Source organism: Opisthocomus hoazin, chromosome 10 (assembly GCF_030867145.1).
Source record: "Opisthocomus hoazin isolate bOpiHoa1 chromosome 10, bOpiHoa1.hap1, whole genome shotgun sequence".
NCBI lineage: Eukaryota > Metazoa > Chordata > Aves > Opisthocomiformes > Opisthocomidae > Opisthocomus > Opisthocomus hoazin.
This window is the reverse complement of record NC_134423.1, coordinates 17,259,200-17,286,320: the sequence shown is the minus strand read 5'-3', so window position 1 is coordinate 17,286,320 and position 27,121 is coordinate 17,259,200. Positions and strand designations below refer to the sequence as shown.

Below are 27,121 nucleotides of genomic sequence, written 5' to 3'. Positions count from 1 at the left end.
GTGTCAGGCTACCAGACCTAATAAACAAGAATGTGTTTGTAAATTTGCAGAACACACTTTCTCGGTTCTGTGTGGTCAAATTGCCTTGCACTTACATACATCCACTTCGGGAGATACTTTTGCTGTATGCAAGTGGAACTTGTTCTGTAGCTCGTGAGCATGAAGTCCTGTGTTTTTAGTAAAAGGGAGACTGTTACTGGTCAGAGCATACACACAACTGAAGCACGTTGCTCAGTATCACATCATTCCTACAGATCACCATGAAATGAGTTTTACCCTTCGCAGTTATGTGTTCCTCTCTGCAAGTCTGCAAACAGAACTGCAGACCGGTACTGATTGCACATCATGATTAGTCTGTGGTACTCAGATTTTTCACATATAATGTCAAAAAATACCAGTAATTGCTGAATATAGTTCGTTAGTTGACTGTTACTCCTAGTGGAGATCATGTGCGTTTTTTAAGGAAAACAGTGTTACTAGGCTTTCAGTTTTTAACAGTTAGGTTACCCAGTGTAATAGCATATTATTTTGTGGTTTTGATGATGTGTTTTTTAATTAAGAAAACTTTCTTTTTATGTCTCTAAATCTTTGTTTTAGAGTGAAAATTTCTTCCATGTTATTTCTAATGAGCCACGTTAAGAATACTCTCTTGATCATTGTTTAAAAGTCTGTTTTGAATGTACAGGAAGTTTGAATGTTTAAAAAGTATAATTAGCATTTTGATTACACTTGGTATTTGTTGACAAAGATTTAAATAACTAATATATTATGTTTTTAATGCTAAGAAATTAATTTATTATGCTTGTTTTCTCAAAGAGGAATCCTGTTTAATTTTACTGTAAGACTATTTGTTTTGAACGGATATTTTCAGGAACATCTTTCTTCTGGAGGACAAAACTCAGCATACGAGTTTGACATCTTAGTTTTGAGTTTAGTAGTTAACTGGTAGTTTTAACTAATAGTTTGGGAAGTGTGAATGGACAGCTCCATGTGGCAATGCAGCCCTGACATCGCTTCCCCTATTAAGAAAGGATCATTCTCAGAGCCTTTACTACTTCTCTGCAGCACAGGTGTGATAAACAAAAGACCCATTTGTAACTGTATGGGTGAGCTCTTCGTAACATTCTCACAAAAAGCAGTATACCTCGCTAAGTTCAAGTTGTGGGCTTCACATAATTGCCAGTCTAGACAGTAAAACATTGTGTTAGTGTTATTAGTATTGTTCAAATAACTCTATATGTACTGTATTTAAATATAATAACTTACACTTGACATTAGTTTGGAAACAAATTAATTTCCACATTACTCTTTCATTAAGTTAATGTTCTGTGTTGGAAAATGGGTTTATGTTAACTTTGCATAAGTTTCTGTTTTGCGATGTGGTAATGAGCGTAATTTCTGTTGTTTGGCTTCTCACTGAAGAAAATGCTTTTATATCTCCTAATTGTTTATATCTAGTACCATTTAATACTAATTTTTTACATGTAGTTATTTCAAAGCCAAAATCTTATACATATTTGTTTCTATTAACATAATTTTTAATTCTGTTTATTCCTTTGATATGCTTCCTACTATTTCCTCTCCCACAGTTTCTTCTTTCTTAAACATTTCTAGTATATTGTAAGTAAACCTGTTTTGGTTTTATATTCAGGAGAATAGAAAATGATCATAGAGTGAACCTTCAATTTTAATTGAATTTATTTGATAAGTTACAGTTTGTATTTTAATTTGGTCTTATAAAAAAATCTGACAGTGTTTGAAATTATTTGCCAGCTTGGAATATGGTGGGATTTCTGAATCTTTTTGGGTTTTTTGTTTTTCATAAATCCATGGCAGTGGCTGAATACAGCTCTCATTGTAGCCACGTGTGAAATCTGTCATAGGGAAGAAGGTCGAAAGCAATCCTGAGAGGTCGTTTTGACAATCCGAATGGAGTCGGCTGCATTGTCCCTGACAGATGCTCATACAGTCAGCTCTTAAAAACCTCTAGAGATGGAGGAGACTGCATGACCACGCTGGGTTTTGTTTTCCATTACTTAAATGTATTTACTCTTGAAAAGTTTCCCTGATGCCTCATCTAAATATCATTGTACTAAAGCATCTAACTCTTGTCTTCTAGACAGTGGACGTGGAGAAGAATCTGTACTCTTTTAAGTCTGTAGAGGCTGGAAATCCAGTAGATGATTAAGATAAGGAGTCCTTAGAAAAGAGAAGACCTAAAGGGAGTTTATTTTTACATTGGTGTGTATAGTGCAGAATAGAGTGCAGGTGTATCTTTCATAGTGTATATGTAACAGGGTCTACCTCAAATTGAAATATTGGTGGAAAGCTTATGCTCTGCACTAGATGTTCTCCAGTAGGTTCACAACCCTACGAATTCCAGTGTTTTAAGCTAGATGAAGAACCTCATTTAAGGGCCATACCATTATGGCAAAAAGAAATTTCCTGGATCTTTCTGACAACTGTTAATTTTTTGCTGTGTGGTGCTTGCCTTTTTCATAACAAATATCTGACCTTTGGTACTTGTTTGATTGGTGATGATCTAAAATTTACTGATCCTGTCTTACGGTAGTGCTGGCCAGCTTGCCATTCCTCAGCCTATATTTTTCAGTGTACAGGTTCGATATGCAAAAATGTATTTATTTTTTAACACATTGCTTCTACCTTCTCTAAATTTGTCAGTGCGATTTTGAATTCTAGGCTTGCACTGCATTTGTAGATCCTTCTGGGTTATTTGCTTTGTGAATTTAGTAAATGTGGTCTTCATTTTTCATCCAAGTCGCTAATCAGGAGGTGGAATGATGCCCAAAACAGATGCCTGCAAAGTCTCAGTAAATACATTCACTCAGTGTTGATCATGAACTTCTAGCTACTGATTTTTAAGCAGCTACACTCTATATTCAGCAGTAGTTTTCGTTGTCCTTGGTTCCTTAGTTCACTTGCAAAAAGTGAAAATAGTAAAAACCTTGTTAAAACACTTCTTGTGCTAACTGAGAAGGAAGTGAGATTGGGTTTACATAGTTTATTCCAGCTGAATCCATATAACTTCTTCATTATCTTCTGGCATTTCCAGTCTGTTTCTTTCAGTATTCTCCCAAGAAATGAAATTTAAATTGTTGAGAAATTGCAAGTCACTGCTTTTGTTCCTCCCTGAAACAAACCAACGAACCCCATTCTTCTTTAGTCTCTGCACTCTGTCTGAACCCTGAGTTTTCGAAGACAGGGCTAAGGCTTCTGAAATTGCAGGAATGGCAGGAGCCAGTCCTTCCGAGTGTCCCGCTGGGTACAGATGAATTGAAAATACCTGATTTCTCCAAACACTCGCTCACCTGTTCTTCTCTTACCAAAGTTCTTTCTGTATGTCATTGTTGTAAATGGTATTAATAACCTGGTGTGGATGTGTGATGAGTTTTAATTTTTACATCCTGTTAAGTTTACAGAGGGCTGGAATGAAAATGTTCAAGACCGCTGTAAACTGAAATGCTTAAGACTCTTACTATCACTTCTCATCCTCTATTGAAAATGATCTGAGCAGTGGTTTGTATGGACTATGAGCTACCTACAGACTTTAGATTTGGGTTGTTGGAGTTTGTGTGGTTGATTTTCAATGTAGCTTAAAAGTCTAAGCAACTTAGGTAAAGGAATGGGATTCGGGTATAACATTTAGTCACAAGAACGTAGGTATGGCTAATTTATGAATGCTTTACCAAGCGGGAAGTGCATACTTTCATGTTTTATTTCCATCAGGTGTTTTAAGCAAGCCAAAAAGGAGCATCCTAGAGTATAGCACTTTGCACTGGGCCCATTCATGCAAATAACAGTGTTGAATAAGGTAGTTGCGTTTGTCTTAAGCTGTGTTTTTTATGTGGTTTAGTGTTAATAATGTTAATAGTGTATGTTTGCATGCTACATTAAAACCTGTGATTGTCTAGTGCTTTGCAATCAAGTTCTGAATCCTCTTCCTTTTTTGGCTTTATTTGCACTTTACTGCATACTCTTTCTCCTTTTGACAGATTGTCACTGTGTTTTGCACCTTTCCAGCTCTTACTGCTTTTTTTTTTTTTCCTCTCCAATGTTGCATAGAGTGTATAGACTCTACATGGATGGCCACGATGACAAATCCAGGCTTATGCAGGGCTGGTTTAGATGAATGTCAAAAACTTTTACGTGGACAAAGAATTGACAGCTTTTGGGAGAAATGTAAAAACTGTATTTTGCTATCAGAATGAAATGCAGTGCTACGTGGCTGGACATGACGTCTCTGTGTCTTCAAATTGGAGGAAGGGGGGGTTGGTGGTGGTCGTCTTGTGGGATTCCACCGTTCCTGTTGGCTGTGTAATTGCAGATTTGGGAAGGGCATCTTTTCATAAATCTTAAATCAGATATGGCTTGAGTTTTCAGAAAGCTGCTTGTAAGAAGAAGGGTTTTCTTTACATTTGTGTAATTTAATACTGAAAACTGTAGCTTATGTAAAAGAAACAAGATTAGACTTTGGATATTGAATGCGTGACTTCTGTTTCCAATACCATCAAAAAGGTACCCAGCTGTCACTGCACATTGCTTTGACAGGTCTGAGCTCTAAGAAAGCCAGGAATCTACACTGTTTTCAAAGTGAAATTGAGATAAATGTGCAGTACATGTGTAGCTGTTAGCCTAATTCTGCTAATTGTTTCTGTGGGCCTTTGCAGAAGCTAACTTTATCCCCCTGAGCCTGTAAGTGCCCTGGCTAATTGGCGGAGAGAGTGGGGGTGCTCCTTCAGCCTAACGGTGCCTGTTCTCGCGTGCCTGACAAAATCTGTCTCTCCCCACTGGCATCACTAGGCAGAAGATAGTTAATTTTTTTGTGGCTATACCCTTAATGTTCTGTTTTAATTCTAAATAATCATGCATGAAAAATAGACATTATGGATTTTTTGACATGGGGAGATAACACATTTACCCTCCCTTCATAATAATTTCAAGTCCGTGTACTATCCTATGTGCAGGAAAGGAGATAAAATCGAGTGCTAAATGTAATGGATGTTAGGCAAGAATTAAAGCGGCATTCACCAGTTTTTGTTTAAATCGTAATCTTTCTATAGAGAGAAGTATCTTAATTTACTTTTCTAACTCTCTGATCTATATGTTCTGTATGATGACAGGACAATTTAAATGTTACAAAAACCCATTCAGAAAAAAATTTAGTTGATGATAAATCTGTAGAATACATGAATGCTGGAAGGAGCTATGGACTGTATTTACTAAATACCTTTCACTTAGTCTGTGTAAAATAACATACACAATACTGCTTAAGATACATATACTACTCTATATAGTACATGATATATACATATGCTGCTGTGTATTTCGTGCAGTATGAAATATATAGTAATACATAAAGAGCATATGAAGAATTTGTGATACTATGTATACTATATATATTGTATTTAGTAATGGCAGATGGATTTTTGACTCTGCTGCTATTATTATGTAAATTTTTTGCATATTGGTAATAAATCTGCTTCAGAAAAAAATCCAGCAGAAAGCTGGTCCATCAATGTTTCCAGTAGTATTGCTACACTGTTTTTCCCTTCAATAGCCATCAGCTCGGCTATTGCTGTGAAGCTAATGTGAGGTGACTCATTTAGCAGCGTATTATTGCATCATTGCAACATGATGTAAGGCACATCAGGCATTATTCAATTAGCCTGAATTTTGCAGTATGACAGTAACATTTTAGGCATATTAGCACCATACTTAGTGCTCCTTGTGGGAATATACTTCAAGTAAACATATTAAAACATAATTTCAGACAGCTTTTCAGATTTTACCAGTTTCTTCTTTGTCAGGAAAAACAATATATGCTTCACTGGAATATTAAGACAGATGTAGTGGCTTTTGTGCATCTTCAGAGCATGTTTTGTGTTACATAAATTATTTTAAATATATGCTGTTACTCGATACTGCCTTGCAGAAGAAATTAGCTGACTTCTCACTGGTTGTTAAAGTAAGTTGGAACAAACTCATCCATCTTCCACTTTTGCTATGATTCAACATAGAAACATCCTTCTCATCTGGGTGCCTGACAGAAAGCTAGATTTGTATATGCCTGACTCACTTGTGCTGAAAAATATTACAGAGTTTAATACAGTATAAGTATTGAGCAACTGGAATTCATACTGTTGGCTTCTTAGCAAAAATTTGTGACCTTTCTTTGTTTATTGACTTAAGAACAACTTTCTTCACAATTTAATGTAGAACTTCAAAGGTTTGCATCTTGTTGTCTGCAAATTTAGCAATGTATTAAAGAATAAATTTACAAGCATGAAAAACTATTTATTAGCTGTTACATCCTTCACAGGCTAGAAAGTTTGGGGGGTTTTTTGTGCAAAAAAAAATTTTAAGTTGCTTCTTAACAAACAAACTATAAGAACTTTTGAAATAAACCCAAAAAATGCCTGTAGCACCAATTTCTTGGGCAATTTAACAGATGATCACTTTGGCAGAAGAAATGTTTGCAAGTGTATGTTACTTTGCCTTTGCATAGTCAGTAATTTGCCTCTCTCAAATTTAAAAAGACTTTAAAGCAGTTTGAGCGGAATGCAAATCTAAAGAGCAGTCCTGCAGTGCTGGGGAAAGTACTATCTCAGAGCACACCCTCTCCAACAGCTGTCTCGCAGGTTGAAGAAGTGTAATAAGAGTAGAACTCCAGAAATTTGAGTTGTCTAGGGAGAACATAAAGGCTCACTCATGTTGTGCATAGGCAAAAATAGCAGCTTTTTTGTGTCACTGGTAAGGCTGTGAGGAATAAGCAAGCAAGAGTGAAAACAAGTACCCACAGTAGGATGTAGATACTGGCTTGCTGCATAGAAGAATAAATAGAACTGAACAGCACCAACTTAAAAGTATTTTTAATATGTTCATAAACTATGTGATTATCAGATGTGTATATGGTAAAACAGAGAAGATTATTTTTTTAGTAAGGCATCACGTGACATTAAACAGCTGAAAGAATAAGCATACAGACAAATATGAATGTCAGGAGGTAAGAGTGTATAAAAACGTACGTGGGAAGCAGAAATGAGATTTACTGACAAAAATGGAAAAGCAGCGAACAGTATGAAAAATGTGATTTGAAATACATGTTTTGTAAGAACAAAAAACTTGGAAGTGGCAAGAGTGGAAGAAATGAGTGATTGTGAGTAGTGGGATAGAGTAGTGTTTTAGTGGCATCTGACAGCTGGGATGTTACTTAAGATTTTCGAGTCCAAGAAGGAAAAGGTATTTGTAGCACATCGCATTTTAAAACGTGGTTGTTCTTTAAATGTGCATGAAGGCTTCCAAACAAGTCTTTCTTGCTCTGCAGGTGTAGTCCCCAAATAGCAGCATGGCAGCGTGTCTCTGCAGTTGCTCCTAGGATGCTTTGCACACATTAGGTGTGTTTCTTTGTAGGGCCAGTGAGTATTTCGTAGTTTCTTCTTGGGTAACCTGAGGTATGTCTGAGGTTTGCACATGCGAGCCCTCTCACGCACAGGCGGAGTTCTGCAGTTTCCATTTCTTCCTGTATGATTCTGTTCATATCTGCAACTTTCTGTTACTGCTTGTCTCTAAGACTTCCATCCCTGCTTGGCTTCCTTGGGAGAAATAATTAGACAGTTACTCTGCACTGAGGATGTGCCATCTGCTCCTATGATACTGTAGTGTTATTGAAGAGATTTTTAAAAAAAGGAGGAACTAATGAAAGGGTTTAATAGAAAAATGTAAATAGCTTGTCTCAGAAATGATTGCAAATAGGTATATTTAGACAACATCTAAGTGGTAGACAGTAGAGGAAGTAATATTGTGGCAAAAGGGATGCTAGAATGTGGATAATTCTCTGAAGAATGTCAGGCTAACCCCTGTAGCCAGCGTCTCAGATCCCTTCAGGCTTTATTTTTTAAATGCCCAGGTTTTGAAATCAAGTCTTTGTGGTTAAAAAAAAGTTTTGAATTTACTTTGCTAATAAAAAATGTCAGATTGTATCAGTTATGGACCCACAAGGTTGTTTTTTTTTGGTGGTATGCGGGTTTTGGGGATTTTTTTGAATTAGCGTATCTATTAAACAGCAACATGAAAGCTCTTCCTGCTCACTGCTGGCAATATGTTTGAAAATGCTTTAGATGGATCTTGTGAATGAGGCAGAAAAATACATGGTATTCTGGACCTTTCTTATTTGCGAGGCCTTAGAAAAGACTACAAGCAGTGGCACCAGTTGCTTTTCCTCCTTCCTCATATGGTTTTAGAAATAGTGTAGAGAACATAATGTCTATTTAAATTCAAGTAATACTGAGTTATGGAAGTATAAAAAACTCTAAGGCTTTTACATGTGTGGGGTTTTTAATACCAGTATAACTTTAAAGCTGACAAACTGATTTTATTTTGTGAATTTTCTCTTTTTAATCTCCTCTTCTCTGACACCTTTGATATCAGGTGTCTCCCCAAAGCAGATTTTTACAGCTGAGCTATCAATCTCTAAGAAACACGGCTTCTGAAGGAAAGGCTGACACAATGTTAACTGAAGCAGTGGCTCTGGATTCTGCCAGCTGATACCATCTTAAAAGGTTGGGATGGGGAGAGGGATATATAGTTTAAGGGCAGATGGAATGTCCAGACTTGAGTTTATTTGGCTTCATTTTACTTCACAAGTAAAATCAAGCAGTATTAACTTTCTCTTGATTATGACTTATTTGAAGTGAATTACTTATTGTGCTATTGGGAAAATACTTCCTGTCTCTCAGTAGATAAGGAGCCCGCAGAACCTTTTCAGAAAGTAAAAATGTGCTGGGCACAGGCTTGATTTCTTTTTCCAGTGCTGGAGGTGACCACCTGAAGTTAATCAGGAAAGACATCCCCCCTGAATGATGTGGGTAGCAGGTGTTAGGAATTAGTTCTAGTTGGGGGAGGGATGCTATTTACGAAGGGGGAGCAGTTCTGCGAGGAATCATTTTGAATCTCTTACGCAGAAAAACTGTTACTTGCCCTTCACTTTCTCACACTATTTAGGGTTGGCAAATTTTCTTGCTTCCTTTTAATTTTTGATTGTGTTTGATTGTATTTAAGGTAATTAATATCCTGTAAATCTATATATATGTAGAGAGACAGAGTACCTTACACATTGCTGCCTTAGGAAGTAAAAAGCATATGACACCGTGGAGGGCAGGTACAATTTCTTTGGCCAATTACTATTTGTCTCCAGCTAATCTTACTGCCTCAGAGCTGGGTGCTTCTCAATTACAAATTTATGATATTATTGGAGGATGGGGAAAAGATTAGCTGGATTCTCTGCTCCCAGCCATACCTGTCTGTCTGAATGAGCTGAATTGCCCTTTGGATTTTCTTGAAGTGTTTATTCCTTTTGCCTATAATTACTTTAGTATGTCAAGCCCCCATTTACCTTCCTTTCTTACTTCACAGGGAAATAAAGTCCCTGTGCAGACTTTGCATCTGCACAGATTGTTGCTCTGAAGATGAATACAGGCCCTGAGTAGAGTTGGGAAGGGAGAGATGAGTGGTGTGAGCAACCTGCTGCTTAGCTTTGGCTGCCTGGGGTGGGCTGGGAGAGGCTGTACCTCGAGCAGACAGTCTGTGGATGGAAAGAAGCACAAGACAGATTTGCCATTTTGATTCCTCTTCTGTGGAACTAAACCATCCAACTCGCATTGGTTTCAGTTGTGTTGTGGAGTGCTTTTTGAGATGCTAGTGCTCCCTGTGGCACACATCTCTAAAGAGCAGGGAGAGAAGGATAACATTTATTAAGGTGAGGGGATTGTGGCCTAAGATGCTTACTGGGCTCGTCTATCCATTTACTAGCACCCTAGTGTTGGACTTGGCTTTCACGTCAAGTGAAAACATGTGGATCCTCCATGTTACGTCCTGATAACTAACTGGTTGCTGTATTAGTGATAGTTTTTGAACCCTCGTTATGTTACACATTTTCTGACTTGGTGCTTAGAGCGAGTCAGATTTTTCTCTTGGTTTTGTGGGAGAGGAAATGCAAAGCTTCCATACTGTGTAGATGAAACATTCTACTAATGGTCTGAAATCTTTTGAAATAATTTTGCTGAAGATGCAGAGGGAAAAACAGATGCAAGGATAGTTTGAGCTGTATAATATCTTTTATAGTCTGACTTCTGTAAATAAGAGTCAGCATAAAATCTTTTATTATAATGTTGACTTCTACTCATATCTTGTAATCATAGAGAAAAGCAGGAAGGCTGGTACCAAAAAATTAAAAAGTAGATGAATAACCCCTCAGCTGCTTCTCTGCTGACATTTTGCAGTTCTCCGCAAACCTTCTGCTTTTGTATAATCACAGTAAGGAAGCTGTTCAAATTACTGTTTTCATAATGTAGCGAAAAGATTCAAAGGCAAAGGGAGGGGAGCCTGACCTGTAATCACAATGCTTAGTAATGCCTGCCTAGAATTCAGTCAGCAATGCGAAAATACCTTGCCCGGGGGGATGTGTGAAGACAAGCTGAGCCAGCATAACCTCGGGGACTGGACACCACCAGCAGCAGGGTGCCGCTTTAGAAGCGTAAGGCAGAATTTGTAGCCTTGCCAATATGCGGTATCAGTGCAGGGAAGCCACTATTGCAAAAGAGAAGGAAGGGACTAATTCAAAATATTTGTATTATCAGGTGTTTTAAAGCCATTTAGGTGCAGAAAGAATACAATATGTTTCCTTCTCTTCGTGCTTAATCTTTACTCCTCCCACTGCTTAAAAAAACATAGATGGAATTCTGAATAAACTTCTTCCTTCTCCCTCCTCTGTCCCTGTGCTCAGTCTCAGTATGTTTACGCATAAACAGAATTATCCGTAGTAGCAGATTCTGCTTAGGTCTACACATTCAATAAGCACCTCACGGTGATCTGGAAAAGCTTGGTGTAAAAAGAGAATATGTTGATACCTTCCTGTTTTTCAGTGTTAACATTAATTGGCAAGACAGTAAAACTAAATGTCTGTTATTTTGTTTATACTGTTGCATCACTTCAGCATTTAGTACCCTAGGTAGCTGTTTTTTACTCCAGTGAGCTAGATTAACGTGATTGCACTGGCAGGATGCAGTTGATGGATGACTGTCATTATCTTCTCAAACCTGCATGATACTTTAGGTATAGGAGATGATAATTAAATTTTCAAGAGACTACACTGAGATTATAAGATCAGAGTATTTTCTTTAAAATGAGGAATATGTTTGCAATTATCAGCGTGGTGTTAGAGGATCCTCTCCTGAGAGGTTTTATTAGCAACCCCTGATTTCCTTTAAATTGATCAAGAAAAAATGCTCAAGTTATCTTATATCACTTTAGATGTTGTTTTGGTTTTTTAATTCTGATATTTTCCTCCTCCTGAAACAGACCAAAAAAGTATCTGATCAAATCTATTGGTAATGGCTTGAAGATGTACAGGTTAGCACAATATATTTAATGAAACCGTGTTTGAGACAAAACACCAGAGAGGATCCTAATTAATCCCTCATTTTCTGCCAGTTGCTATTGATTACTCATTCAGGGTCCCTTTGTTCTCAAAATGGTAACACTGTATTTCACATTACTATTTGATGATATTCTCAGGATGAGATTCTTTAACAACATGCTGATAATTGCAAACATATATCTAGAATTTAAATTTAAAATGAATTTACATCATATATCAATGTTTTTCCAAATTCAGCTCCTATTTTGGAGTGCATATTCATTACAGTTTCCAAAGATTAGAGACTTAAATAAAGTGAAATTCAACACTTTATATCTTGGTTATATTTTTGGCTTAAACTGCATGACGTGGAACTCGGGTGAATGGTCTTTTTGCCACCCAAACCTCTGTACTGTAGTAGTATCTCACAGAGCAATTACTTGTTAATGTTTTAATTTTGTGCTAGGCTTTCGTTTGCCATCACCGTAACAACGTACACAGCTTAGCTGGGGGATTTGGCAAGTTTAGCAGAGTTTGACTTCTCCATTTTGTTACATTCTTTTAAACTAGCTCACGCAAATTTCCAGGTTGATCTATAACGCAAGACACGTGAAAGATGACATGTATATTGAGACACATTATATATACATGCTTTAAGTCATCCAGATGGCTCACTGAAGAAAAGCAAATGTGTATGAAACTTTTGTTCTGCCTGGTGCAGCATTTCGAGTTTACAATAAGGCAGGGAATGCGCTTACTGTCTGCTCTGCGTAACTCTGAGAGACAGAGAAATGCCAGGTGAGTTTGTCTACGACTATGTGGTGGGATAATGGAGGGATGAGATTGAAACGAGTGCTGTTGCGTTACTTTACTTTTACAAAATAATGTATTTAAGCTCTCAGTTCTTAACTAAACACTACAGTAGTCTTTTTTTAAAACTTTAGACAGTTTTCGTGCCTTAAATAGGGACAACCTGACTACTGGGACTCGAAGCGTAGAGTTTTGCATAGAATCATAGGTTGGAAAAGACCTCTAAGATCATTGAGCCCAACCATCCACCCAACACCACCATTCTTACTAAACTATACCCTCAAGTGCCACATCTGCACATTCTTTGAACACCTCCCGGGATAGGGACTCAACTGTTTTTGAAAGGGAAGCTAATGCAAAAAAAGTAGGAAAATTAAAATCTAGTTGACTAGTGTACTGGGGGGGAGGGGGCGATTTCAAGGTGGAGTTTTGCAGTTGGGAAATTGCAGCGCTCATTTCACTACCGAAGCAGCCTGCCTTCTGCCGGCACAAGGACTCGGTCATAATTGGTTGCCTGTAATGGGCTAATGCTTTCATTCTCAACCATATTATTCTTTTGATAGAAAAAAATGAATAATGTAAAGGCACACAGTTGTATTTGAAGTGAAACTATTGCGTAGTTTGGCTATGGCTGCACTAGGAAAATCTGAGATCTGAAAGTGTTTGCTAATATGTTTGCATTAAAAAAAAAAAAGGATCGTAAACAAAATTTAGACCAAGAAGCACAAGGCTAACTGCCTATAACAAATACATTTTTGAAAAGGTAAAACCTAATATACGATCCTGTGGTGTATGGAGTGTGTTTGTTAAAAACGTTCGTGTATTTTGCAGGATAGCTTGGCTGTCCTGTCTACCTACAGCCTAAATGCCAGAGAGCTGCGCAGGGTGTTACGGGAGGATGTCTGTAGGCCTTTACTTGTCCATGTTTCTTTTTTTATATCAGAGTAGGAAAATCAAAGAACTGTTTACCAGCGTATTAGAATTCTGCTGGCCGGTGCAGAGCAGTATTTTGGCATCAAGTTGTATCTTTGGGATTCTAAAGATTCGTAGAGTTGGGCTAGGGAAACAGAAAACTTCCAGAGTAGTCAAACTCTTACTTTTACGCTCGAATTCTGTGAAAGAACCAATTTAAAAACCATTAACAAATATGTTGAGTAAGGAGCTTTTTTTATCTCAGGCATACCATTTTGATATAAGCATATGGCTGATTAACTTGCTAGCTTGAATGGAAGCTAACTTTGCGTGCACGGAAGTGCAGCTGCAATGTGAAGTTCCTTGTTTTCTGTGACGAAGGTGCCTGAACACACACCCTCCCCTATGCAGAGATGATTCCTTCCCCACACCTCACCCTCGCAGTGTTTGAATGGATGACTCCCCTGCTTTTCATTTTTATGAGAATACTTTTTAGGAAAAGGACCCCTTTAAAGCATTTGTCTAGATAGTGGCCTTTGTAAAAGCCCTTAATTTTTGGGTCAGGCCATGCCATTTTCCCTCAGGCTGTCAAAACTGTTTCTCGGTTTTGCTGAAAGTGATAAATTTGAGAAGTAAAGCAGCCACGTCTACCTCTTTTCCTCTGTTGTCTTTGGAATTAGACTTGCTGTGTTCTTAGTTGATTGTAATAAAAGCCTTTTTTCTTTTCTTTCCTTTTTTTTTTTTGTTTTTTTTTAGATTGGTTGTTGAACACACGGTCCTTAGGGAAAATATTATTTTAAATAAATTCTTGTTTACCTTGAAGCTGGGAATATGCCTTATAAGATCCAAAGAGGCATTTTTTTAAGAGTGATGCCTGTTTGTTTAGAATGGTAATGCAGACAGGACTCAGCAGCGTTCAGGAGAATAACGAGCCATTGATTATTCTTTAGTAATTGGATCTGTGCTTGGCAGATGAGGTTTGGAGTGAGCGTGCATGTTCTCTGCGGAGAGTGCTGTAAACTATGTATGTAAGCGATCCGCCTCTGTGCAGGGACCTCGGGCACTTAGTCAGGAGGAGCTTGGTGTTGATAATACAAAGCCTTTTTGCTATCCTCAGTGGTATTTTTGTATTCCTTTCTTTATCAGATGCCCTTAGGAAAGGATCAGTCCTAATCAATATTGCTTCTCAATTGGTTCAGACAGGCAGAAAAATCAATAAGCTGAACTAATGACATCTATTTTTATTTTCTTTCGGAGGACTGAGGAACAATTATAAGATTTTAAACAGATGCTTCATTTGATTGTGGCAATGGTAGAGCAGGGTTGTGAGATTCGGTTTGGGTTTTTTTTTCCTTTTTTTTTAAAAAAAAAAACAAACACGGTATAGATAGGAAACTTCTTTAGAGTGTGTTGCATAGCTTCAGATTACTGGCTGTGTATTATATTACTTATACACTTTATTTATGTTGTTGTAGTAGCCATGCTGCTTTGAAATTCAGGGTTCGATGAAAATGTCAAGAACTGGAATGCTTAGGACAAAAGCAAGAGTGGTAAATGTCATGAGGTAGAGGTTGGAGGTTAAGTCTGGAAAAGATATAGGCACATGCCTTTTGGAGTGGCTTGGTAGAAACGCGTTTACGAGTCTTTACTGGGTGGGGGGGGGTTGTCATCTCCCTTCCCCCTTACTGCATAGGGGAACAGAGGGGCTAAGAACCCTTCCACCCCTTTGTTGGAGGCGTCTGAGGCATCTGTATGGATCCCGTAGGTTTCCAGAATCGCTGCCAGTGATCAGGAGGATCTGCTGGGGGGGAGCGGGGAGGGCTGCCTTGGGCGTGAATGGGACATAGTTCCTAATGGTGTTTGACAGCAGCTCTGAGCGAGCAGGGGCTGCCGGACAGAGGTCCCTGCCAGCCTCAGCGGTGTGGGGATTCTGCGACTGGGGGACCCTGCTTCAGCTACTTCAAAATGACAGCTATCACAACACTTCCTTCCCTTGCCCACGGGCGGTGGAAAGAAGTTTTCCTTCGGTCCTGGGTATTCTTGGGCTAAATGCAGAACTGGTTTCATTTCTTCTTTCGGACAGTCTTGGTTTGGAGGAACTGCTTTTCACAAAGTGTGACCCAGATTTCCTGCACAGTCTTCACCACTAAAACTCGAATAAATGTTTAGAATAGCATCTTTGCTGGATATTCTGATAATAATAATGCAAAACAAGAAATTCTTAACTGTTTGTCAAAGGCAAAATTAGCAAATCTTGAAACAGTCTACAAGCAGATTTTCCCTCCCCCCCATATATTGTCTGTATACTTTGTTAAAGACCACCTCACTCCTTAAGGGTATCTCATGTCAATATGAGTTTTATATTAATAATTCTGATGTAAAGACTATATTACTGTAAGAATAAGAATGAAGAAATTGAGTTCAGGGGAGACTTTATGTCCTAACTTTTTGTAATCATTGTTAACTTTGTTCTTCAAACTGTATGATAGATTTGTAAGAGATAGCTAACACTTCTGGGCCCTCCTTTAGTTTGTAACAGGGTGACTCTTTCACATCCCACTCTTTTCAGTTAAAATATAAGATTTTCATGCTCAAATTAGTCATCAGACAAGTAAAGATAGACATTTCAGTAGTGGTGTGATGCAAAACTGTTTATCTGGAAGAACACACCTAAGGCTATTGCTTATTTTGTATATAGTCTGTAATTTTATATTAACTCTGGATTTTCCGCTAATCCCAGTGCATTGCAAGTTAGAAGGGACTGAGTACCTTACTGAGAGCCATGTGAGTTGGCCTCACCTTTCACAAGTCATCACACCAAAAGAACCAGCCTGAATGATATAATCTAATCCAAAAAATATATTTGTTTATGAATGAGGGTATTCAGCCTTAGAAGGAGAGGTGAGGAGGGCCAGGAGCAATGGCCTCTGCGCGTATTCCGGTGGGCTGCTGTAGCCCTAGAAGGCAGCAACAGCACTGGAGCGGTTCCTGCCATGACCCAGCCTGCAAGCGTCTGGTTTGGCAACCTCTGGAACCCACCGGTGTGCGTTCGCTTCGTGCTGAGAGTGGTTTGAAGGGAGGAGGAAAGCTGGCTCGGGAACGGTGGGGCTGAAGGAGAAACTTGGGCTAGGTGGCACCTCAAGCTTGTTTTGGTAAAAACGTTAGTCCAGCCAGCAGTTTCTGTCTTAGTGTCATCTCTGACCGTTGAAATGTTAGCGCAGTTTAAATGTAGTCGAAACGTGACCGTTGTCCTGACAGCCATGCTTTTACCCCCTTTGTAACGGGAGGACTGCTCCAAGTAATGACCAAGCGTGAAGGAACCAAATCACTTGTTTCTGAAGGCTGCTGGTTCCATGGTGACCTTAAAACACTGTCTGATCTCGCAGATACTAAAAGCAAAGTGTCTTCAGCTACGTGTCACACAGAGTGGATGCTGCTGGCTGAGGAAAGCTGTATGCAACAGCCAGGAGCGAAGCAGCGGTGAATGCATTTTCACTGCTGGGTGGCATTATATTATGTTTTCTGTACAAACAGTTCTGTGGGTTTCACTCCCAGGCTGGGGATTTTCAGACTAAAACAAGGCTAAGCATGGTATCAGCCATGGAAAAACTATATTCTCATAAATCACCAACCTTCATTTCAGTTTAACAGAAGAAATCCAGATAGTGTGAGGCCAAACAATGTATAATGCACTTGTTAAATTTGTGTATTTGCTGCATAAAAAGGGAACAAAAAGGGTAGGGTTCAACTACATTGTTGGTTTGAAGTTATCAAAATGTCATAATCTTTTATGTTCTGTGCTTTAATCTAATCTGTTATCTCTTTTGCCAGTTTGATTTTTTTTTTGGACAATTATTCCATGTTTTTATGTATGTAATATAAGTCTGGGTTTCTAAGTATGTGCTAAAACCTAATGTCACACTATAAACTCTTAGCAGTTTTTATCAATTATGTTTATATTGTGTAATAGAAGAGGTGTTACATTGCAAACTAAACAAAGCATTATGATTTTTGTTTAGAATTTAAGTATTAATTGATTCTTTCAGATGTTTTAAACCAAAATGGTTATGTTTTTTTGGAGACTGACAGCCAAACTTGTTCTGCTTTTCTGAATTCCGCTATAGTATATTCTCTGAAGGCTAATTTTTAAAAGTAAACTTTTTTTTTTTGAACTCTAGGACCTTTACTGAAAGCCTGGTAAATTCCTATAAATGCGAAGAGCAGTATGTGTGGTTAATAGTTTGTTAGCCTGGTATATTAGCAGCTGAGTTATTATATAGCTTAATTTTACTCTTCTCTGTATATTTTGCAGTCTAGTCTGCTTCGGTCAGATATGGGGCTTGGAAGTCCAGGTCAGCTATCGTCCTCGGGAAAACCTGGAACACCCTACTACCCGTTTTCTGGCACAAATCAACGCCGAAGACCACTTCATGACTCACCAGCTCTTGGTGAGTTATACAGATAGTTTTTAAACTTCCGTTTGCGATGCACTTCTGCAGACATTATTATTTTCTTTGACAGTTCGTTTATCTACTGGAGGTTGCTCTCTACTGAGCAACTGAAATTACAGAAAACTGCTACGTGAGAGATAAAACAGAATTATTAACATTTTCTTTGAGATGCTAGTTTGGATTCAACACTGGTCAGTATTGCTTATAAAACGAAAAAGAAACTCCAATAAAACCCTTAATTGCAAAAGCAATAATGACAGATGGATAGGAGCTGATGACCAGCTGAGTGCCCTTAACCCATGCCATCATTAACTCCTGGAAATGCCTGACCTTGAGGTCATTACCATTATTTAGTAGGGGAAGGACACAAAGGGGAAACAATTATCCTTCTATATGCTAAAAGTAACTTTATTCAGGGCAATATGTAGTTGACTGTAATTGGTTCAACATGCCTTAAAAGTTCTTAGCAATTGGAGACTCGTAGTTTATCCTAAAATCAAACTACCTTGCAAAATATGCAGGCGGGAACTTGCTTAAAAATTGTTACAATCCTATGACAATATTTTATTCTGGAGATACTTAGAGATAAATCAAATTTTCCTACCCAATCATAGTGGTAATATTTCATAGATCTAACGACTTTCTGTTGAGTTAGGGAATTAGAAATGAGCTGGCTGTTCTATCTTTTCTGCTATAAGACTATCACAAATAATTGGGTGTGCAAGTTTTAAAAAATTCTTTTTGATATAAAAGGAGAGACGGTAACCTGATATTCTAGTTTAAAAGCTACCATATTTCAATGTTAGCATGTTATGTCATCAGGATTACTTTAGTTATGTGTTTGGGTTTTTAATGCTCCTCATTCTGTATAGCACTTCCATTCCATCATAAAATCTTGTTTGTTGGAACTGTATAACTTAAACCATACTTTACTCAAAATATTTCATCAAATGCAAATTGTTTCTTGAAGTAACTTTGGGTGTAACTAGAACTGCAAACTCCTTGGGCATTAAAATAGTCCTGAACGTGCTTGAAATTGTTTTTTAAATCTTTAATTATAAAAATATGACTTTGAAACTTCACCTACATATGTGTGTGTGTTTGAACTTTAGCGACATATATGTGTGTGTTTGTATATGTGTATGTATGTATTTTAAAATACCTTTTTTGTACAACTTTTTAACCTGTTGTCAAGCCAATTGCCATTTAATCTGGGGTTGTCTTTCTTTACAAGTACTTTTGCAAGTGTTCGTGTTCCTCAGAATAGGAGACTCAAACACAGTGGTTCTTCAGATCTGTTTCAGAAGAGGAACAGTCTGAGGAAAGTTCACTGAAATTGTTTAGTGCTTGGAAGGGTGTTTGAACCTTAATAGAAAAGAGTTGGGTTTTAAACCAACTTTGGGTTTGGGTTTAATTATTATTATTATTACTAAAGTTCTAGCCCTCATTGTATCGGTTTTAGTGAGCAATTACTATAATAGTAGCCTGCTATGGTTTTGAGTGGCAGAGGGGCTGTTAGGGCATGACTTCGGGTGCTGGACAGAGAGTGATACAGACGTAGGCAGAAGGGTTATGGTGAGAGTTACGAAGGGTCATTGAGGGAGAGTCCTAAATGAGATTGTCTGGTTTCTATTCTATACTTGAATATGCAATTAAGTTAGTTTCTTGTGCAAACTATATAGTTTGGTAGTTCCAGATATTATTAAATTAAACAAAACGAAGGTGAAGCGTGGTGTTTTCTGAGTAGTACTCTTATTTATTCTTTCTTTGAAAGAGAAGCTCAAGGGGTGTAAACCTGTTCAAACTGGTAACAGCGTGATGTTGCTGTTTCTGTCATGGCTGAATCTGGGCGACTGTAACCCGGGACATGGCAGGTGGTGGTTTCAAATTTATGGACAGCTTTTTCCAGAAATGCCCTTTTATCCTGAGTCTTGCTTCCAATGGCTTGACAAAGTATATCTGATTTTTTTTTTTTTTTTTTTTTTAAATGGACTAGTTAAATGCTACTAAACTGCTGCCTGAGAATTATGGCAAAGTCGAATTATGGCTGTTTTATTCTCGAGAAGGAGTCACTTGACCAGGATTTTAACAAACTCAAAATTAAATTTGCTGCTAAAGTTCACTGAAACCCATCAGTGTTCCCTTCCAGGTGACACTTTGAGTGCAGTGTAAATATCTCTTCCAGAAGTCATTTTATTTTCTTTTCGAACATGCCCTATGGGGAATGATCAGTGTAAAGATATCCAGCAGATACTCTCATCTTATTTTGCCTTTGTCTTGCCATATCATGTAACAAAATTGTGATTAAATGTTCTGAATGAAAATAGAAAAATAAGAATTTTGTGTTTTAATTGAAGACTCAATCAGTCAACTGCAGAACTGGTAATCTTGCCAGATACTTCTCTTCAGAACATCAGTTAACTTCTAATTTGCATGCATACTGCTCAGATTAATTTTATTAGCAGCTGACTAAACTGGTTCAGATTCTGCATTTAGATAGTGAAATTGCTGGGTACCTTTGTGGTGTTACAACAATTATTGGTAGAAGGAAGCAGGTATCATACATCCAGCTTTACTTTTACATGCGAATTTGAGTTGTATTGCCTTTATTACTGAAGAAAAGTAATTAGATCATCAGATTTGCTGTTTATTTACAACCTTGGTATAGTCTAAATGCTACAGAAACTTACATCATGTTAGTATTTTTAGAGTATAAGTCATACTTTAACATGTCATAAATTCCTTTATGATAGTTCTGTCTTTACTCTGAAGTGCAGAAAGGCAGAGCATTTCTCTCGCTAATTAGTCCCATTTTCCTCCTTATAGATCCCAAAATCTTACTTTGTTTCTTAGCAAGTGTGTAAGGGCATCAGCGTACCCTTCAGTATCAGTGTACTTAGGAATAACTGCTTTCCTCATGGAAAGAATCGAAAGTCGTTATTTAGCAAAGCTTTTTTTTAGAGAACATCGGTACGTTATATATTTAAGCACATTCTTGTATTGATGTGAAAGACATTTCATTGGCGCATAATTAAAAATGCATGAAATTGGAACATAAGAAATCCATTGCAGAAATAAAAAACTGTGTAGCGTAGCTTTTTATCCTTTTTCATCTGTAGTGTGGATACTTGATGAAGCATTGTTTTTCTGTGTACAGATCCTCTACAGACAAAGAAAGTACGAAAGGTGCCCCCTGGTTTGCCTTCTTCTGTAAGTACTGCGGCTTTTTGCTTGTATCGTGCTCTCTTTACCTGACACACATACAAATGACTGAACTCTAGCATAAGGAAAGCTGTCCGCTGGATGTGAACAGCTCGGCTGGGTACTTGGGAGTGGTTCTAGAGGGCTAAATACACATTTGATGTGGAATTTTTAGATTTCATAGCAGTGATTTGCAGCTTGCTCATACGCTTCTACCCACTTGTCCCTGTCATTTGAATTCCTCTCTTGGGAAGAGAGCTGGGCCAGGAGCTGTCAAAGAAGATCTCCTGTACAGGTCTTTTGATGTTTAATTAGTCATTATGTTGCTGAACAGGAGGACAGACAGAGATTAATAGCTGAGAATCTTAGAAATTTACATTTGTAATAATCCCAGTGGAGCTGAAGACATTAAGATTCGGAGGACATGTACAGCTCGCCTTGCCTCAGTAGGACTGAGGTTATTAATATGCATAAATCACCGAGTCAGATGTTCATTGTGAAGCCCTGGTGGATTTTAAAGCCTTCATTAAGCCTTGCCTAACTTCAGCCTGGCATCGGGAAAGCTTTCCAGCAACTGGTTTGTTGGTCCCTCTTTGCTTGGAAATCTGTCCTTCGAGAATAAAGGGCTTTGAAGAAAAAGATTGGAAGGGTTTTGGTGGAGGAATCATTAGTGGCCGTGATAATTTAGCGGTGTCGGGGTGTTCCGTGGTATTAAATAGGCTTTATTCGTAACAGGAAGAAAATTGTTTATCAATGAGCCCGCGCGCCCGAGTCCCGGCCAGGCGAGCGCCCAGCGGAGCGGCGTTGCCGTTATCCCCTCAGGGCCGGCCGCGGGGCGGGGCTGGTGGGCTGCTCGGCGGCCGGGACGGCGCTGCCAGGTGGAGCCGCGGGCGGGCGGGCGGCCCGGGGCAGCTGCGGGCCCAGCCTGCGGCCTACCTGCGCGGCGGGCTGCAGCTGCCGGCGCTCGGCAGAGCTGCGGGCCCAGCCTGCGGCCTACCTGCGCGGCGGGGCGCAGCTGCCGGCGTTCGGCAGAGCTGCTGCTTGCGTAAGCGGTCGGGCCCCGCTGGAGGCTGAAGAGCTGCCTGGCAAACAGCGCGAGCGCCGTGCCTCCAATCCTTGTTCCCCAGGCCAGGGATATTATTCGTCCTCCTCCCCCCTGCCTTTTTTTTTCCCCTTCAGCAGCAGCTAAAAATAGTTTGGCAATTTACATTTTAACAGTTGCGTGTTATGTAGGGTGGCTTTGCAGTCTAGCAGATGATTTCTGCTAGATTAACAAAAATACGTTTAAAATGTCAGAGAAGCTAAAACACATAGCAGTGCGATTTTCCTGTAATTTATTGCTGCAATTCTAGGCGAGCAATAAAGCTTACATTACATGTTTAATATTTAGTAGCGTCATCCAGGTAAAGAAATCATTATAGCGAATGAAAAATTTCTCCCATTTCTCTTAGCAGGCTTTAATTTTAAGAAGCGGTATTTTTAAAATGGTTTTCATTGAGTTGTTCTTCTGCGAGCAGAGTGAAGACAACAAAACGCTGATGAATGTTACTTGTATGAACAGTGCGGCAATCTGCGCAATAAAGTGCAGTTACTGTGAATAATCAGTGATTGCGGTGCTGCAGATGAAGTGCTGTTTCTCTGTATTTCAGCGCTTTCGCTGCTGAATAGAGGCTGGGAGCAAAATGGCAGATTACCAAAAAAAAAGTGATATGAGATATTATGTGTTTAGAAGATGACACAAAACTAAATTTCACCGAGTGTCATAGGAAATTTTAATTGAGTAGGTAATTATGTAAGTGCTGCCTTCATTTTAAATATAGCTTGGTAAGAAGTCGGAATGTGTTGTGGGAAAGATAAAAAATGATTTAGCCAATAGGTTGTGCAGAGAAGTTTAATTATAATATGGAAAACCACAAGAAAGATTATACTTAATGTTGTTATACAAATCTATTTTTTTGTTTTTCAGTTTCTGAAAGGTTGTTTTCTGCAGTGTTTTTGTGTTAGCATGGGGCTACCGTGTCAACAGATACTCAACAGTTACTTAATTTCCTAGATAACTGTAACTTACTAACAAACTTTCAAGAAATAATGATTTAAAGAAAAAATCTTGCCCTGGCTTGCTGCTTTTTCTCTTGGATTTGTATGGTATTTTCTGAAATCACTTGCTTTGAGGTTTATCTTTCTTCATGTCTTCTTATCAGGGCCTAAAGTAAAAATAGCTACACAGAGAAGTGCTAATGAATTGCTTAGTTACTTTCTGGAATGCAACTCAATCTGAACTTGTCCTTTGACCATAAAAACTAAATGCGCCAGGCAAATGCATTTTTAAGTTTTCCTGTCGTAAGTTGCTAAGTGGTGAGTCATTGCCCAAAACATTTTGAATCTTGACATGCAAGCATTTATGTTAAACTGCAACTACTAAATTTAAAGCCTTGTGTGGAGGATAGAAGCTAAAAAATCAGTGGTTTATTTTTTTTCTCACTGTTAGCTCAAGTCAGGCTTGAGTGAACAGGAAGATTATGATGGGCTGTTTATATTATAGCACGGGGGAAATGCTGTTCAGTGAGTCACATTATCCTCAGAGATATGAAACTGTTGTGTTTCTGAGAATTTTTCTGATTGTGGGAGTTAACTAAGCCAAGAGACTCAGAACGCCGTGTGACTTGAAACCAGTTGTAAGGGATTGGCAGGGATGGGTTAGGAAGGGCGGAGTGTCAGGGTTTTCATGGAGCTGCAAAGTCTGCAGAGGGAGAAGAAAGAAAAGTTAGGCTCCCTTGGAAATGCACGGGGAGATTGCCACCTAGTTATGGACCGGCTATGAGCAGAAGCATACATGTGTACTCGGAAAATATTTCAAGCTAATAGTAATGATTAGGACCGTATCAGTAGCTATCATGAGGTCATAATTCTAAGAAAATTAGTGTGAATATCTATCACTATTATTTTTCCATTTAATTAGTCTCATATTAGAGAAAAAACCTGAAATATGTCGTGTCTTTTGATTATTTTTTTTTGTTACAGAAAATGAGCTATGACACACAAATACCTGATTGTTTTCTGTGTAGTGCCATTTCTAATAACTATTTTGAGTATTTTGGACTTGCCACAGTAACTGAGACTATCAGTTAATATTAAACTTTAGATTGCTGTTTACTTAATAAGAGATTGTCAAATTAGTATTTTCTAATACCAGATATTTCTTTCTAAATTCAAACTCATTATGCTTTTCAATACATTTAAGACGATTTACAGCTTGATTATAGGGGTTCCGAATATATCACCCTCTATAGTACACCTATAGTTGATAGGTGCTAATTTATTGCAAGAATTGTTTATGAAGCAAAGCTAGAGACAGCTTTGTTTGCATGCATAGAACTACCTCCCAAACATTTAAGGCACTTTTCTTTTTGCTATTATGCTAGCCTTTTAAGACTGAGCTTGAGAAATGCGTTTCAAGAAATGTCTCGTAAAGATACCAATGGTACCAGAAGAAAAATAGTAGATCTTACTCCCCTCTATGCTCCCTCCTTCCTCCATGCCTCCTGAAGGGTAAAAGGAGATGATTGAAATGGTGGAGTGGGGAAGGATCCAGTCCTCTGAAGGTTTATCTGAAACCCAGTTTTTGAGACTTTAATGTTTAGATTGTATTAAAAATAATACAACATTCACCATGCTGATTGGAGTTTTTTTAGAGAAGTATCCTCAGTATTAGCAGGTTTGATGTGTATTAAAGTTGCCTGGTGTAAAGCAATGTCCTTGGAATACTTTTGTGAAATCTGTGGCTCTGAATAAAAATTTTGGAGCATCCTGGGCAGATAATTCGTGTGATGTTTAACTGACTATGGTGTTGTGTTTAACTGACTTTCTAGTGGGATTTTTTTTTTGTAGTATTTGTTCCCACTGGCCAGAAATGGTGTCAAAATGTGGAAAGCAGCATTTAGTTTGGTCAGAGCTGTTCTGAATTGCCTTGTGCAGTCAAGTGATGCGTTCAGCTGTCACTTGTCTTTAGGATCTAACGCTCTCGGAGACAGTGGTAACTCGCCTGACCGTGGCCTCTGATGCGCTGTGCTGTGCAATTTAAAATAACGAAACTGAGCAAATAAATGCTTACGGATAATGCAACACAGAACTTATGATTTCTTCCTCGTGGCTCTGTCTGCCGTCTTCCTATCTGCTTTATGCTCATTCTTTGGTCGCCTGATTCAAGGGATAACGTTTTTAGGGACTTCCTCTGTACTCCTCTTTAAGCACCGTGCTCATCTGTGAGCTTGAACAAAAGGCAAATATACAAAACAGCCAACCCCTAAGTTACGTTACAAACCAAGCAAAAAGTGTCTTTAAGATTTTAGGTTCATTAAGAAAAAGACCTGGTTTTCTGTTTAGATTGCTGTAGGCTTTTTTTCAACATGGCCTTTATTTGAAATCTCTCTGACAACAGCAGTAACCTCAGATTGTAGCATCCTGGCTGCTCTTTGCCATATGAGAACATTTAGCTGTCATTAAACAGCTAAACAGTCCATTGCAAAGTCCTGCTGTGAGAGTTCAGGTGGAGTTCTTGCTGAACTAGGATGAAGGTACTTAAGTAACCCTCTCTTAACAGCTTTTTTTTTTATTGCAATCAGATCATTTTTCAAACTAACTGTTCTGTCATCTGACTGTGGTGAACTGTTAAGAGGTTGCTTAGCGGAGAGATCTTCTCTGTGAAAATCCTGCATGTGTGTATATGAGGGCTATATAATGATGTCAAATTATTTCTCTGTGTGTGGATTTACTGGAGATACTTTATTTTTGAAATTCTCACAACATAGCAAAATGAGCATATTAGATGCCTTTAAGTGAAGAGTGCAGATCTGCGTAAAAGAACTTTGTGCATAGTTCTAAAACTGTTATCTGAAAAAATAACGACTGAATTGCAGCTCGTGTAATTTAGGGAGAAGTTGTATGGAATTGCTGCAACTTCTGCTTTACCTCAAAGATTAATGTGTCCTTTACCATAAATTAGTATGGTGTTTTATAAGAATAGATAAGGATAAAAGCTTTTTTTGAAGACGATTTATTAATATCTTTTGCTTGATAATACCTGTGGTTTTGGTGGGAAGGCTTTTACAACCCCTGAAGTCAGCTGGGAAAGTAGTGAGCAAGGTTGTGTTGCTGGACCTTTACGTGCTGTTGACCCAAGCTGTTCCCTTTCAGCTGCTTGCTCAGCCCAAATGTTCGGCCAGTTGCTTTGACCGTGACCGTGCTGCTTGTCGGAAATGGGCAGTACAAGAATGATTGCTTTTTCAAAAGAATGGGACTGAAATTAAAGCACTGTGTAATCTTTAAATGAAATTTCAGATGAAGATGTATATTTACACACTGAAGCAAAGAAACTGAATTGAATTACCTCTTGTTTTAGTGCCACAGAGTTTCTTGTGATGTCAAGACTTAAAAAGAAAGCAAGTAGTGTACAGTCGTGGAGATTTAGTTACGAGGTTTCATACCATTTGCACCGATAGCTAGGGTTAGTTGTTCGCGTTTTTTTCTTTCTGTGGGGAAGCAGTAGGCAGATTCCTAACGATGGATGACAGAAGGATTGCTCATCTGGCTTTGATAGCTCGCACGTTTTCATTTGGAAAACAGTTTTTCCAGGCAGCAAGCTGGAGTACGGAAGAAGGGGAGAGATGCAGGGAGTATGTGCTGAGGCACTATTAGCTCTTTGCATTTTGATATGCAAGATTCTAGAGCTTCTCTAACAGTGAATTATTTGGTACATTCAGAAGCGTGCGGGTGTTGCTGGGCTGGGGTTGTGGCTGTGGGGCTGCCTGCGGGGAGATGGCCCCAGCGGCTTTGGGCAGGGGAGGAGGGGGACAAGGCACTGCGCTGCGGGAATGGAGTGGAAGTTTGGTGTTACTAAGGCTGCGCCAGCAGAGGGACCCCGTAATCGCTTTTTAATTTTTCATATAAATTTTCTTGGCCATATTGAGTTGATATGAAAAGATCTGTGATGCAAGTAGTCTCCTGCACGTTTTGGTAACACAGCCTTGCTAATTCATTTCAAGTTTTAAATTTCTTCTAAGATCTGTACACATTTTTAGATTGGCTAGGTTTTTAGCACATTTTGGGATAATGATTAGCTGGCTTCTGATGGGATAATTTATTGCCTCAGCATAATAAACATATTTATTTACTTTTAAATGCAGATATGGGTAATTAAGAACTTCATATAGAGGCGTTCAAACCATAAGTGCTTAATATTTTCCACAAAATAATAACACTTTCTGAATTTGAGCAATATCCTATCAAAGTTGTATTTGAAAGATTTTGGAACAAG

At 38.5% G+C, this 27,121-nt stretch overlaps 1 protein-coding gene across 5 annotated transcripts in view; it reads left to right on the top strand.

Annotated features, from left to right (window-relative positions):
- TCF12 (transcription factor 12) overlaps positions 1 to 27,121 on the top strand; it is a 178,901-nt gene that overhangs the window by 106,393 nt on the left and 45,387 nt on the right. For all 5 annotated transcript variants that reach the window (XM_075431890.1, XM_075431888.1, XM_075431886.1 and 2 more), the window contains 2 exons: positions 17,469 to 17,604; positions 20,765 to 20,817. In XM_075431890.1, coding sequence (XP_075288005.1) covers positions 17,469 to 17,604; positions 20,765 to 20,817 — 189 coding nt within the window. The remainder of the gene's footprint in view (positions 1 to 17,468; positions 17,605 to 20,764; positions 20,818 to 27,121) is intronic.